The sequence below is a fragment of the Rana temporaria genome, chromosome 13, assembly GCF_905171775.1.
Source record: "Rana temporaria chromosome 13, aRanTem1.1, whole genome shotgun sequence".
In the NCBI taxonomy this organism is placed as follows: Eukaryota; Metazoa; Chordata; class Amphibia; order Anura; family Ranidae; genus Rana; species Rana temporaria.
In genome coordinates this window covers 56,290,270-56,306,912 of record NC_053501.1, presented here as the reverse complement: position 1 = coordinate 56,306,912, position 16,643 = coordinate 56,290,270, and the positions used below count along the sequence as shown (strand labels likewise).

At 41.8% G+C, this 16,643-nt stretch overlaps 1 protein-coding gene across 11 annotated transcripts in view; it reads left to right on the top strand.

Annotated features, from left to right (window-relative positions):
• Window positions 1-16,643, top strand: part of LOC120920819 (ryanodine receptor 3) — a 692,572-nt gene that overhangs the window by 281,823 nt on the left and 394,106 nt on the right. For all 11 annotated transcript variants that reach the window (XM_040333156.1, XM_040333154.1, XM_040333152.1 and 8 more), the window contains 3 exons: window positions 2,054-2,295; window positions 11,132-11,324; window positions 15,630-15,846. In XM_040333156.1, coding sequence (XP_040189090.1) covers window positions 2,054-2,295; window positions 11,132-11,324; window positions 15,630-15,846 — 652 coding nt within the window. The remainder of the gene's footprint in view (window positions 1-2,053; window positions 2,296-11,131; window positions 11,325-15,629; window positions 15,847-16,643) is intronic.

Sequence of the window (16,643 nt, the reverse complement as noted above, 5' to 3'; positions counted from 1 at the left end):
TTGTATATTTTATTTATCTTCAGCTGGCTTTCTTTTCATAATGTTCCACCAGTTTTATTTTACAGATTATTAGCATTCTATTAATTGAATTAATCTTTTGTTGTTCATTATCAAACCAATATTTTTAAAACCTTTTTGTATTGATTGAATCGCCCACTATTCTGGTAAGATAACTTGCCAAATCCATGTCAATCATCCTCTCTTTTGATCTTCACAAACACAAAAATTAGAAGTACCCGTTTTTTTACAAAATATAAAAAAGGTAGCATTCTCAATTTAAGTGTATTTAAACATGATCACTAAAATCTCATGTAAACTTTACCATGTTAGCATATTGTTAAGTAGTTTTCAATAGCCAAAAATCTGAAGCTTTTCTTTAAAAAAAAAATGCTGATTATCCTCCTCTGAGGGTCCTTGTTCAGGAATTTTATGTTATAAGTTGTTCTCTGATGTACTTCTTATAGTCAGACTCTATCCCTGCACTGCAGGGTACAAATGCTCAATAACGTCTGGGGGGCTGGAAGACACCATTTTACTTACCCAAACCCCCACTCCCTCAGCAGCCAGCACTCTCCCCTATGCTTTGCCTTGTGAACAATTCATTGGTATCCTCACATCCAGTGCAAGACTATGGGTCCTGTAGTGTGCAGAAGAAGAGGCTGTGGGGACCAGTCTAGCAGCATTTCTCCTCAATCCAGAGGTTCACTGGCTGTCCAATAATAAGTGTTAAAAACACGCAGACATTGATGTAGAAACCCGAAGAAGGACCCATGCAGGATGTAAACAGATAACGAGAAGGCTTAGGAGTAGGACGGTGCATTACATGACCACGGATACAGATAACTATAAAGAGGTTTTAAAAAGGATTGCTATTTTTTTAGCAATTAGTTAGAGGCTGATGAGAGGGAGTAGGTGGAGGGCAGGAGTATGGCTTTAATATACATGATACTTATGTATTCAGATAAGCTTTTTTCATAACAATATAATGGTGATTTTTGCTAATTATTAGACATATTGTTGCTCACTCAGAGGTTAGAATATGATCGAATGTTCTCAGCCTACCTTTTTTTTATATTTTTTTTACTGTAACAACTTTCCTTCTTTTCCTTTCCTTGGAATATACATTTTTTCTCATCATACATATTTATTTCACTTTAACATGCATTATCTACTGACTAGTCCTATAATGTATTTTAATCTGTACTGGCTGAACAAATGTGATACACATCAGCACAATTCCAAAGAAACATGTCATATCCTATGTTATATAATTATCTTGCATGATCGTATGTGCCATATAGTAGCCATAATGTGGTATTTGTTTTTAAATACTTAAAAAAAAAAAAAAAAAAAAGGAATTTTGCACACTAGTTGTCAGATATCATTTACAATCATATAAGATAATTATATAACACAGAATACAGCCATTTTTTTTGGAACTATGTGGATGTGTGTCACATTCATTCAGCTATTTTTTTTTTATACATAGATCCTATAGTCTAAGTCTTAAAGCAGATCTTCAGCCTCCCCTTTTTTTGTTTTTAACTCCTGCTTACCTGATGTTGTGGTCTGCACAATTCAGATATTCACCCACCAAGTGGAATCAGCATTGTCCTGCTGAGATGTCTGCAGCCCCTGCTCTGTCCTGCACTGCCATCTTCTTGAGTGACATCATAGGGTGACGGCCGGCTGTTCCGGGTTCAGCTGATGAGCCCTCTCCTTCTTTGTCAATGTAGGGCTATGCCTCCAGGGATATGTGATGTGCATATCCCTGGAGGCACAGGGAGCATAAAGCACCTCGTCTAGGCAAGTGACATGCATGGGAAGGCAGGGTGGAACCCCTTTTCTGAAAAAAAGGTAAATAAACATCAAAAAGTGCTCTATTTGTGTAGCTGGGAGGAGAAGGGGTGGGTAGGAGGGAACTTTCATTTTAGGGTGAAGAGCTGCTTTAAGAACGTGTGGAAATTTGCACAATCATAAATACAATTTCCTTGAAATTACTACAGTATAATATTCAGGTATAACCATATGGGTGTTTGCATATGTCTTTCAGTATGAGACCAAACATCTTCCTGGGTGTGGCAGATGGCTCAGCTCAATACAAAAAGTGGTACTTTGAGATGATTATTGATCAAGTAGATCCCTATTTGACACCAGAGCCAACTCATTTGCGCGTCGGCTGGGCTTCAACCTCAGGTTACGCTCCATATCCTGGAGGAGGTGAAGGATGGGGAGGCAATGGTGTAGGTGATGACCTTTTCTCCTATGGCTTTGATGGTCTTCACTTATGGTCTGGTAAGTGTTTTTCTTCATTATTTTAAAAATTGATAATTCATAAAGTATCAATAGTTTATCTAATATACAGTTTGCAGGTAGTAACATTTGTTTTAAAATTGGCTGCTGATACATCAATTGATGAATTATTATCGTATATACTGATTCATTTGCAGAAATCATTGACATTATTTTTCTTCTGCACAATAACAAGTATACAATAGCTCAGCAGCTTGGACATATAAACATTATCATCAACATGGAGGACATGGTCCTCTCAAACAAAATAAGTTCAATACAATGTGAGGTGGCAACCACTGATCTTTGGCAAGGGTGCTGTTGATTGGAAAACATTGCAAGTTTCCACAAAGGCCATGCAGCTACAGGTGAATCAACTCCTCCAGAAGCAAGATGATATTGAGAACAGGTTGCGCAGGTGTAACCTCCGCTTTATTGGTCTGCCGGAGGGGGTAGAGGGGAGAGACCCCCCAACGTTTCTGGAGACATTACTTTCATATGCATATGGAAGGGAGTCATTTTCACCCACGTTTGTCGTGGAGCATGCACACCGCATGTCGGGCAGACCACCACCTACTAATGCACGCCCCGCACCTTCATAGCCAAGTTCCTAAACTTCAGGGATCGAGATGCCATCCATCCTTAGCAGGGAAAAAGGTAATATCCTTTTTGGAAATAAGATGGTCGCAGTCTTCCTGGACTTCTCAGCGGAGGTACAAAGAAAACGCAAAACCTTTAGTGAGGCGAAGCGTCGCCTGCAAATCAAGAATATGAAATACGCCATGCTGATTCCAGCCCGCCTTTGTGTGGAGGGAGAAGACAGAGCACACTTTTTTGAAGATCCAGAGGCAGCTATAGCGTGGCTCGAGCAGCACGATGCACACTGATAAGTATACCTGCATCTTCACATGCCCTTACACCCTCTCTGCTTTCCTATGCTTTACCCCCCTCTAAGAGATCCTGCCCATATGTAGCTGGAGAGAGAGCAGGGAACTGCATACTGACATTTCTCACTGTTTCTACAGCTCCTTAGCCCAGAGCTCTGAAACAACTCCCTCATATGGGCAATGATTTTTCTGTGTTTCCACTTCTGCTCACAGCAGAAGTGGGATGAGAGATGGTCTTTTTTTTCTTATATTACTTGGTCTACATAGGTACTGCATAAATGTATTGGTGTTATTGGAGGTCGCACCCGGCTGGGTGCGGCCATCTTGGCTGCAAACTCGGGGGGGTGTCCCAAGTCCTGGAGTTCCACCTTGGTTTTAATTTTGTCCATGGCCACGTTAAAAGTTCTTACATGGAATGTGAGAGGGGTTAGAGACCCCATTAAGAGATCTGCAGTATTTGGGCAACTAAAAAAGCTAAGGGCAGATGTGGTGGACCTGATAGAGACACACGCAGAGGGCTCAGTATTGAGAGCACTCAAACGGCCTTGGATAGGATGGGCTTATCACTCTGTTCACACTACACATTCCAGAGGAGTGTCACTTCTGATTGCTAAAACTGCCCATTTCGAACTCCAGGACTTGGTGTTGGACCCAATGGGTAGATTCGTTTTTGTAAGGGCAAAGCTACATGGAGATGTAGTCCTTCTATTGGCTTTTTACATACCACCCACGTTTCAATTTACTGTACTGACTGAGGGATTTAATTTTATGGCACTGCACCCCGCTATACCAGCTATATACAGTAGCTGAGAGATTTCAATAATGTGTTGGATAGGGCCCTTGATAGACTGACCAGGCCCTCGCAACCCCTGACACACTCACACCTGGCAAGATTTGCGCGCCTCCTTGGTGATTTTAATCTGGTCGATACATGGAGATATAAGTGCCCTACCTCACAAGCCTATTCATGCTTTTCGGCGTCCCATCACTCTATGTCCCGCATAGACCTCATACTTTTGTCCAGTTCGCTTCTCCCTAGGCTGACGGATGTGGGGTTTTCGCCCAGGTCACTGTCTGATCATTGCCCCTACTGGGTTAAACTGTCCCTACCCCATGCACGTCCACCGGCGTCGTGGCGACTGAACCCCTTTTGGTTGACTTTTTTACCAGAGGATGACGATCTTAGGACCGCTGGTAACACTTCTTCACGACTAATGAGGGCTCAGCACGACCGCAGGTTGTATGGGAGGCGTTTAAGATACATGCTCGGATGACCCTTACAGCCCGCATTAACAAAATTAAACAAACTTCTGCGATGACTGTGGACACTGCAACGCGTGACTTAGAGATAGCGGAAAGGGAACAAACTCCTGGACTGAAGAGTCTGAGTCTGGGAGAAGTGAGTTATAAGCTTCTTTTAGACAAGAACAACTCTGGCATTAGCTTTGTCAATAATCAGACCTAAATACTCAAGATGATTTCAGTACTCACTTATGAAAGTTTAGGATCCAGCCAAATCTTCCTTGTACCTATTGCACAGTGGGGATGCCCTGAATACTAAGGGATTAGATGATAGGATAAATGGCGGGGTCACAAGCCAAAATTGCTGGGGCCTACTGCAAAGGAATCTCTGATGTGCTGGGAAAAAAGGGGACATACAAATATGTGTACTTGTTATCCACAGAGACTGGATAGTCTCCTTGATGGAGTAGGCCCAGAGCCACCCCATTAAATCATTCTATGCAGCTATTACCTTTTGTACCACCCCCCCTCCCTTTAGAATGTAAGCTCTATGAGCAGGGCACTCCTGTACCTTCTGTATTGAACTGTACTGTAATTGTTCTGTCCCCCCTCTACAATGTAAAGCGATGCGTAAACTGTTGGCGCTATATAAATTGTGTATAATAATAATAATAATAATAATAATATAATAATACGTGAAAATGTCCAAATTGGGCCTGAAGTGTCAATATTTTGTGTGGCCACCATTATTTTCCAGCACTGCCTTAACCCTCTTGGGCACGGAGTTCACCAGAGCTTCACAGGTTGCCACTGGAGTCCTATTTCACTCCTCCATGATGACATCATGGAGCTGGCGAATTTTTGAGACCTTGCGCTCCTCCACCTTCTATTGAGGATGCCCCACAGATGCTCAATAAATAGGGTTTAGGTCTGGAGTAGGGATGAGCTCGATGTTCGGGTCAAACATAAGTTCCACTTGAACCTAGGGTGTTCGCCTGTTCGTGTATGGGGCATTCGCGGAAAATTAGAGCGCCGCGGAATGCCCAATTATGCACTGCAAGATCACAGTGCATTGCTGTATGATGATTGGCCAAAGCATGTACCTGACCTGCATGCTTTGGCCAATCCTAGCGTTCTCTGCTAAAAGAGACATAATTGGCCAAAGGCAGGGTGCCTTTGGCCAATCATGGCTCAGGGGGACTAAGGCCTCATACACACGATCGGTTAAAAAGAGGACAACAGTCTGATGGACCGTTTTCATCGGTCAAAACCGATCGTGTGTGGGCCCCATAGGTTATTTAACCATCGGTTAAAAAAAAGCCAACTTGCCTTAAATTTAACCGATGGATTCCTAACCGGTAGGTCAAAACCGATCGTTAGTAGGCACGACCATCGGTTAAAAATCCACGCATGCTCAGAATCAAGTCGACGCATGCTTGGAAGCATTGAACTTCATTTTTTCAGCACGTCGTTGTGTTTTTCGTCACTGCGTTCTGACACAATTGGTTATTTAACCGATGGTGTGTGGGCGCGACGGACCATCAGTCAGCTTCATCGGTTAACCGGCAGGATATTCAGTTAGTGGCAGTGTATTTGATATATATATATATATATATAAACAATCATATACAGTTGCCACAAAAAGTATGTGAACCCTTTTGGAATGATATGGATTTCTGCACACGTTGGTCATAAAATGTGATCTGATCTTCATCTAAGTCACAACAATAGACAATCACAGTCTGCTTAAACTAATAACACACAAAGAATTAGATGTTACCATGTGTTTATTGAACACACCATATAAACATTCACAATGCAGGTGGAAAAAGTATGTGAACCCTTGGATTTAATGACTGGTTGAACCTCCTTTGGCAGCAATAACTTCAACCAAACATTTCCTGTAGTTGCAGATCAGACGTGCACAGCGGTCAGGAGTAATTCCTGACCATTCCTCTTTACAGAACTGTTTCAGTTCAGAAATATTCTTGGGATGTCTGGCGTGAATCACTTTCTTGAGGTCATGCCACAGCATCTCAATCAGGTTGAGGTCAGGACTCTGACTGGGCCACTCCAGAAGGCATTTTTTCTTCTGTTTAAGTCATTCTGTTGTTGATTTACTTCTATGCTTTGGGTCGTTGTCCTGTTGCAACACGCATCTTCTGTTGAGCTTTAGCTGGTGGACAGATGACCTTAAGTTCTCTTGCAAAATGTCTTGATAAACTTGGGAATACATTTTTCCTTCGAGGATAGCAATCCGTCCAGGCCCTGACGCAGCAAAGCAACCCCATGCCCCCACCACCATACTTCACAGTTGGAATGAGGTTTTGATGTTGGTGTGCTGTGCCTCTTTTTCTCCACACATAGTGTTGTGTGAACAAATTAACTTTGGTTTCATCTGTCCACAGAATATTTTGCCAGTACTGCTGTGGAACATCCAGGTGCTCTTGTGCAAACTGTAAACGTGCAGCAATGTTTTTTTCTGGACAGCAGTGGCTTCTTCTGTGGTATCCTCCCATGAAATCCATTCTTGTTTAGTGTTTTACGTATCGTAGATTTGCTAACAGGGATGTTAGCATATGCCAGAGACTTTTATAAGTCTTTAGCTGACACTCTAGGATTCTTCTTCACCTCATTGAGCAGTCTGCGCTGTACTCTTGCAGTCATCTTTACAGTGCTGAACTTTCTCCATTATAGACAATTTGTCTTACCATGGACTGATGAACAGCAAGGCTTTTGGAGATACTTTTATAACCCTTTGCAGTTTTATGCAAGTCAGCAATTCTTAATGATAGTCCTTCTGAAAGCTTTTTTGTGCGAGGCATCATTCACATCAGGCAATGCTTCTTGTGAAAAGCAAACCCAGAACTGGTGTGTGTTTTTTACAGGACAGGGCAGCTGTAACCATCACCTCCAATCTCATCTCATTGATTGGACTCCAGTTGGCTGACACCTCACTCCAATTAGATCTTGGAGATGTCATTAGTCTAGGGGTTCACATACTTTTTCCACCTGCTCTGTGAATGTTTACATGGTGTGTTCAATAAAAACATGGTAACATTTAATTCTCTTTGTGTTATAAGTTTAAGCAGACTGTGATTGTCTATTGTTGTGACTAAGGCCGCGTACACACGGTCGTTCCAAACCGATGAGAATGGTCCGACGGGCCATTTCCATCGGTTGACCGCTGAAGTGGCCTGATGGTCTGATTTGCGTACACACCATCGTTCCAAAGACCGATCGGGTCAGAACGCGGTGACGTCAAACACACAACGTGCTGAATAAAACAAAGTTTTAATGCTTCCAAGCATGCGTCGACTTGATTCTGAGCATGCGCGGGTTTTGAACCAATGCTTTCTGTACTAACCATTGCTTTGGACCGATCGGGCAGCGGAACATCAGTTCGATTTTGAAGCATGTTTTAAAATTTTGGACCGAAGGACAACAGACCGATGGGCTATACACACAGTCGGTTTGGACCGATGAAACTGAACCTCAGTGTGTACGCGGCCTTAGATGAAGATCAGATCACATTTTATGACCAATTTGTGCAGAAATCTATATCATTCCAAAAGGGTTCACATACTTTTTGTGGCAACTATATATATATATATATATATATATATAAACTCTGCATCCAGTGTAGCCTGAATCTACAGTGCATTCTGTGGTGTACTATTTTTAATATACTTCAGGCAGTTCTGAGCAGGCGCAGGTTTTTAACGTCGTTTTAGCCCACACACAATCATTTTTTATAACCCGAAAAACAACATAATTTAAAACGTCGTTAAAAAATGCAGCATGTTCTAAAAAAAAAATTGTCCTTTTTCAGAACCCGAAAATGATGTGAAGCCCACACACCATCATTTTAAATTACATTTTTAAAAAACGTAAATGCCGAAAAATGATCATGTGAATTAGAGTAGTTTTTGTTTCCATACACGCAAATGCATTGGGAACACTGCACAGTTTATTCCAAATTAAATTTGTTATTATTTTACAGAAAGTGAAGGAAAAAGTAATATTATGTTTTTCCAAAAAATAGCAGTGTCTTCATTTTTCCTTACAAACTCAAACCTTTACTTTATAAACTGAAAAATGCTTAAAGATTTTGCTTTCCTGTGAATCACTGAACTAATATTTATAACCACTGTCTCTGAGAAATGCTTCACATCTGTGTTGCACAGAGTCAACATTAGGGATGAGCTTCGTATTCGAGTCGAACTCATATTCGACTCGAACACCGTATGTTCGATCGTTCGACAAAATACGAACAAAACGGGTCGTTCGCGCCAAATTCGAGTTACGTTTCACAGACCATAATTCACTACGGCATCGCTGGCTGATGATTGGCCAAGCATGCACTATGACCTGCATGCTTGGCCAATCACAGCGCGCAAAAAACGGAGAGCCATAATTGGCCAAAGCCAGGGTGGCTTTGGCCAATTATGGCTCAGGGGGTTTAGTACATGCCCCACACGCCTGCAGGTCGGCCTTGTGTAGTGTGTTGTGGTGGTTAAGAGAGGACAGAGAGAGTGTCATTTTTTGCAGGTAGATAGAATAGGCAGGCAGGCTAGTCATTTAATGTTACAGTGTGTAGAGGATATATATACATCCCGGGTGTTGTACATATATTTATACACTGTATAGTTTAGCCAGATCAGTTCTTCCTAATTTACTGGCAGACAGGTGATTGTGCTAGCTGCAGTATTTTTACGTGGTTTATTGCATGTGTCCTCTGTAGTTTGCACCTAAAGCTACTTGGTTTGTACTGCCCGTGTGCTCTGTAGTTTGCACCTAAAGCTACTTGGTGTGTACTGGCTGTGTGCTCTGTAGTTTGCTCCTAAAGATTCAGGAGCAGTGATTTTAATAATGCTTAAATTAAAAAATAAAAAATTAAAAATTTCTTTAAATATTGTACCTGCTGGGTGTCTATAGCAGTGTTTCTCAACTCCAGTCCTCGGGGCGCACCAACAGGTCTTGTTTTCAGGCTTTCCATTATTGTGCACAGGTGATTTGATCAGTTTCACTGCCTTAGTAATTACCACAGCAGTTTGATCTGAGGGAAATCCTGAAAACATGACCTGTTGGTGCGCCCCGAGGACTGGAGTTGAGAAACACTGGTCTATAGTATGCCATTGATACATGTTCCCTCGGGCAAGACCCGGGTTCTCAAAGACGTTTTACGACAATAACTTGCATATTAGGCCCGGTACACACGAGCAAACATGTACGATGAAAGCGGTCCGTCGGACCGTTTTCACCGTACATGCCTGCCAGAGGGCTTCTGTACGATGGTTGTACTAACCATCGTACAGAAGCCCGCGCGTAAACAATACGCGGGGCGTGTCCGCGTCGTCGCCGCGACGATGACGCGGCGATGACGCGGAGACGTGGGCGGGCCTGCCATTTAAAGGCTTCCACGCATGCGTCGAAGTCATTCGACGCATGCGAGGGACGGCGGGCGCTCGGACATGTACGGTAGGTCTGTACTGACGACCGTACATGTCCGAGCGGGCAGGATTCCAGCGGACGATTTTAAAACACGTCCAGGAATATTTGCCCGCTGGGAAAAGGCCCGGCGGGCAAATGTTTGCTGGAATTCGGCCCGCTCGCGCCTACACACGACCAAACATGTATGCTGAAACTGGCCCGCAGACCAGTTTCAGCATACATGTTTGGTCGTGTGTACGGGGCCTCAGGCTTTAAAATCAAGCACTTTTGAATTCGAACATTCAAGTCCCATAGACTTCAATGGGGTTCTAAATGTTCGCGCGAACGTTCGGTCCGTTCGAAGGTTCTGGTGCGAACTGAACGGGGGGGGGGGGGGGGGTGTTCGGCTCATCCCTAGTCAACAGGTATTCCAGCCCAGGACGGTTGCACTACATTCCACAATTCCTCTGCATTTCTTGGTTTTACATCAGAAACAGCTTACTATTGGAACCCCAAGCAGAAGGAAGGAATCAGAAATGATTTCTTTAGGTTCAGAATCCAACTGAATTCCTGAAGAGAACTAATAATAATGGACAGTACATACCCGATAATACTATTTCTGCTACCTGTTTCCCCACCACTGCACAAGAATAGATTATTTACTAGCATTCACTTGTGATGTTCGGTAGTATGGAAACAATGAATTGTATATAATTTCATGAAATTGCTATTCTTGCTATATTTAGCATTTTTAATTATGGTTTATTGTAAGTTAAATACAGTAAGATTGCTGTTATAACAGCACTTGATAATGAAGATTATCTGTACAGAGCTCCTACACTAGCTGCTGTAGAAATGTATTTCTACATTTTCATATACAATTTTTTATGGTTTATTATTGTCTGAATTGTGTGTTGATTTTATAATTTCATGCTTTTTATTTTGAGTCCAAATCACTAAATTAGGACAGCAGAGGAACATAAACTATCTCTTTAGTTGCCTGTGTTTAATCCTTAGGTGCATGATTCACAACATGACACCTGTGATTCATTCCACGTGCCTTCTGTCCTGCTCTTAGCTTTAAGGTGTGAAGAGCAAAAATTAACCAACATGCTTTATTGCTGACTCACGTGAAAGAGGGAAGATGTTGCTGTTCAAATTGTCTATGTATTTTGTGTTTAAAATATCCTGCAGCTTTAGAACTTCAGTACATTAATCGCAAAGAAAAATACTCTACTTTAGTGACCTAGCTATTATTCTTCAATTTCTTGATATAGGTCGAGTACCAAGAGCAGTGGCTTCAAGTAACCAGCATTTACTAGCTTCTGATGACGTGGTCAGCTGCTGCTTAGACCTAGGCGTGCCCAGCATTTCATTTCGCATTAACGGCCAACCTGTCCAAGGCATGTTTGAAAACTTCAATACTGAAGGCTTATTTTTTCCAGCAGTGAGCTTCTCTGCTGGAGTCAAGTGAGTTTTATATCCAATACATTTTTTTTTTTTAATGGTCAAAAAGATGTATTGATGTTACTACTGCTCTGTACACAATTATTCTTGCTGGTGAGGAAGCTGTACACAAAGCACACAATTAATAATACACTGTATATAGATTGTATTGCTTTTCCTGGTTTTCAGCTTTATTTTTAACTTTCATTCTGTCAGTTTAAGCAAAAAAATGTCAACAGGTATAATGTGCAGACATCAAAACCAGCAGTGACGGGTTGTTCTAAACAGACAAAACTTTGTCACTTTCTGGTACTCTCAAAGCTTGTCTGCCTCTCCCTCTTTCCATACATTCCAATTGGCCAGCAAGACAGCCCACCGTAGTGACTGGAAAATGGGGGCAGAAGAGAGCAGAAATGACCAATAAGTGGCTGAGCATTTTCTGACCAGAATGACCCATAAACTGTACCACTGAAAATAATAGTACCTAGCTTTAAAAATTGTTTTAGGCACAGTATAAGGCTATGACAAGGCATGCCTAAAACTCAGTATTGAAAAAAGTCCCTTAAAATAAACTAGTCAAAACAGCACCCCTTGATCACATGCTTGGACAAAGGGGTCTGACATGGCCCCAAATTGCTGGACTTTGTTATCTTGAATACCCATGGTGTGCTGGTGATATACGCTGTTACTATATGCTCCACGCATAATAATAACAAAACAGAGTCTGCTCGTCCAATAGCCAACATGTAAAATCAGCACCAGGACTCTATACGCTCAGTGAAATACAGTGGATTACATGTTTGTTATGTTTGTTGCTACAATATGTCATTTTAAATGAAATATTACCTATGTGTTTCGCTGCCCTGAGGTAATTAATAGGTAGAAAATCTCTTTCAATCTATCTCAAATAGAATATTGATATGTTTGAACTTTAAACATGAGTTGTTTCTTAAATGTATTCATCTTTTGCTTCCATCGAACATCTATCTCAGAATGAGTCAGGAGCAGTAGTTTTGGTGGCAGTAAACAGAGCTTACTCTGTGTGCAAGGGAGAGAAAGTCTTGTTGTCCCTATGTGACCTTTATTGCAGCCTATGAGTATAATCTAAAGTCTCCCAGTAGGGATGAGCTTTATGTTTGACTCGAACATTGGCTGTTCGCCCGTTCGCCTAACAGCGAACAATTTGGGGTGTTCGCGGCAAATTCGAAAAGCCCCAGAACACCCTTTAAAAGTCTACAGGAGACAACAAAAGTGCTAATTTTATGGGTTAATATGCAAGTTATTGTCATGAAAAGTTTTTGGGGACCTGGGTCCTGCCCCAGGGGACATGTATCAATGCAAATTTTTTTTTTAAAATTGCATTTTTTTGGGGAGCAGTGATTTTAATAATGCTTACAGTGAAACAATAAAAGTGAAATATTCCTTTAAATTTCGTACCTGGGGGGTGTCTATAGTATGCCTGTAAAGTAGCGCATGTTTTGCGTGTTTTTCTAACAGTCTCTACACAAAATGAAATTTCTAAAGGAAAGAAAGTCATTTAAAACTACTCGCTGCTATAATGAATTGTCGGGTCGCGGCAATACAGATAAAAGTAATAAAAAAAAACAGCATGGGTTCCCCCCCCAGGCCATTACCAGGCCCTTTGGGTCTGGTATGAATATTAAGGGGAACCCAAAACCAAAAATGCGTGGGGGTCCCCCCAAATTCCATATCAGGCCCTTCAGGTCTGGTATGGATATTAAGGGGAACCTTGCACCAATTTTATTTTTAAAAATGGCGTGGGGTTCCCCCAAACAATCCATACCAGACCCTTTAGGTCTGGTATGGATTTTAAGGGGAACCCACACCAAAATAAAATAAATGGCGTGGGGCTCCCCCCAGAAAAATCCATACCAGACCCTTAAGCGAGCACACAACCTGGCAGGCCACAGGAAAAGAGGGGTGGACGAGAGAGCGCCCCCCTCGTAAACTGTACCAGGCCACATGCCCTCAACATGGGGAGGATGCTTTGGGGTCCCCCAAAGCACCTTGTCCCCATGTTGATGGGGCCTCATCCCCACAACACTTGCCCGGGGAGCATATCCAAATCTGGAAGCCCCGTTAACAAAGGGGAACTCCAGATCCCCCCCCATGTGAATTGGTAACGGGGTACATTGTACCCCTACCATTTCACGAAAAAAGTGTCAACATGTTAAAAACCACAAGAGACAGCTTGGGACAAGTCCTTTATTAAAAAGAAAAAAATTCCAACAATGTAATCCAGTCTCGAGCGATACAGAGAAAAAAAAACGCTGCTACAAATGATACCGCCTCCATAGGAGGCACTCGGCTGAATGACCTTACACCAAAGGGGGGGCGGGGTCACCCACGCACGTGATGGGTGGTCCCGCCCTTAGCTATAAAAGAGGCCCTTGTCCTCATCAACATGGGAACATCCTCCCCATGTTGAGGGCATGTGGCCTGGTAAGGTTCAGGAGGGGAGCACCCTCTTGTCCCCCCTCTTTTCCTGCAGCCTGCCAGGTTGCGTGCTCGGATAAGGGTCTGGCATGGATTTTTGGGGGGAACCCCACGCCATATTTTTTTTTTTACATTTTGGTGCGGGGTTCCCCTTAGAATCCATACCAGAACTGAAGGGTCTGGTGTGGATTTTTTGGGGGAACTCCAAGCCATTTAAAAAAAATTGTTGCAGGGTTACTCTTAATACCCTTACCAGACCTGAAGGGCCTGATATGGAATTTGGGAGACCCCCACGCATTTTTTTTTCTATTTTTGGTTCAGGGTTCCCTTTAATATTCATTCCAGACCCAAAGGGCCTGGTAATGGACTAAGAGGGGAACACATGTTGCTTTTTTCAATTACTTGTATCTGTATCCGGGACCCGACAATTTATTATAGCCGCGAGTAGTTTTAAATTACTTATTTTCCTTTAGAAATGTCATTTTGTGCAGGGACTTTTCTAAGCACGGGAAACATGGGCTACACCCCCAGGTACGAAATTTTAAGGAATATTTGACTTTTATTGTTTCTCTTTAAGCATTATTAAAATCACTGCTCCCGAAAAAACTGCAATTTTTTTTAAAAAAATTGCATTGATACATGTCCCCTGGGGCAGGAACCAGGTCCCCAAACACTTTTTATGGCAATAGCTTGCATATTAGTTTTTAAAATTAGCACTTTTGATTTTTCATGTTCGTGCCCCATAGACTTTAACAGTGTACGCGCGTTCGAACTATTTTTTTGCCTGTTCGCATATTCTAATGCAAGCCGAACTGGGGGGTGTTCAGCTTATCTCTATCTCCCATTATATACCAGAGAAGACATTGTACTTAATACTAGTTTATTTTAAAGTACTGTATAACTAAAGGCAAAACTTTTTTTTGCGGAAAGGAAATAGAACCTCTGTCAGTTTTCATTGCTGTTTGAGCCTCCATTAGGGAGCTATCTATTAGTCATGTTTACCATTATCATTGAAAGTAAAAGTAAAATAAAAACCCAAATTTTGGGTTGTTTCCAGAAAAGTAATAGAGGGGAAACCTTCCAATGGGGACACTAGTTTGGTGCCCCAAGGGATTCCCTTAATTTAAATGGATTTCCTCTCACTTCATGCTTGACTATGGGACAGAAATTGAATGAAAATCTCCCCAATGGGACAGAGATGGCAAATAATACAATTCCCTATAGTTCTACTTCAAGGGCCTATTTTTAAATGGATTGTAAAGTCTTGTTAAAAAATAAAAATAAGTAACAGACAGGTTATACTTACTTTGAAGTGGTTTTGCACAGAACAGCCTGGATCCTCTTCTTCTCGGGTCCCTCTTTGATGCTCCTGCCCCTCCCTCGTGTCAAGTAACCCCATATCAAGCAGCTTACTATGAGGGCACCCGAGCCAAGCTGCAGCTCCATGTGAACATTCAGACACAGAGCTGTTGTTCGGCACGCCCCCCCCTCTCTCCCGATTGGCTAACTGACTTTGTTTGAGAGCTGCGGGAGTCAATACGTGCCACTGCTGTGTGTCAGCCAATCAGGAAAGAGAGTCAGGGATGGCTGAGGGACTCGTGGACATCGCTGGAACAAGATGAGGCTCAGGTGAGTACTGGGGAGGCTACTGCACACCAAAGGCTTTATATCTTAATGCATTGAATACATTAAGATACAAAACCTTCTGCTTTTATAACCACTTTTGTTAATTGTTCTCAGAATGAAGAATGTTTTATCTACATGTTATAAATACGTGTTTTAACTTCAGAAGTGGAACTAGGCCTTGAAGCTATTTTTACTGCTGGCATGATAAGACTTAGAGCAACTTGTTTTTTATGTATTATATTTTAGGGTTCGCTTTCTTCTTGGTGGCCGGCATGGTGAATTCAAGTTTTTACCTCCTGCTGGCTATGCTCCATGCTATGAAGCCTTATTACCAAAAGAGAAGATGAGAGTGGAGCCTGTGAAAGAGTACAAGAGGGATTGTGAAGGAGTTCGAGATTTGTTGGGCACAACGCACTTTCTTTCACAAGCCTCATTCATCCCATGTCCTATTGACACCAGCCAGGTATAGCTTGTTTCTTTCACAACCAGCTTTATTCATCAGGTGAAAGCAAAATTAACAGACAAAAATCAGCAGAATATCAACCAATTTTTTTTTTTCATTTTTTTTTTTCGATTTTGGAAGACATTTGTTGTTGCAATGGTATGTGGGGGGTAAAGCTCCTTACTGGAGACACAGCCATAAAAAACAACAGAAATTTTCACTCAACTAACAAAAAGTTTTTTTTTATTGTGGCTGTTAGAGAGATATGCTCCTCTCAATGCCAATTACCATGATATAACAGGAGAATTCTTTGCAAAAATATGTGAATTTTTTTCACAATGAAAGAGCATTACAAGTTGTACATGTACCATGCTTTCTAAGGTGAAATTAAGCTAAATGGGTATCTGAAAACATTATTTTAGCTTGGATAACCCATTCATTTTTCATTTATATGTTATGTTGTACAGGTGAAACTCAAAAAATTTGAATATCGTGCTAAAAGTTCATTTATTTCACTAATTCAACTTAAAAGGTATATGAGATAGACTCATTACATGCAAAGCAAGATAGATCAAACCATGCTTTGTCATAATTGTGATGATTATGGCTTACAGCTCATGAAAACCCCAAATCCACAATCTCAGAAAATTGGAATATTACATGTAATCAATAAAACAAGTATTGTACATAGAACAATATCGAACTTCTGAAAACTATGAGCATGCATATGTACTCAGTACTTGGTTTGGGCCCCTTTTGCAGCAATTACTGCCTCAATGTGGCGTGGCATGGAAGCTATCAGCCTGTGGCACTGCTGA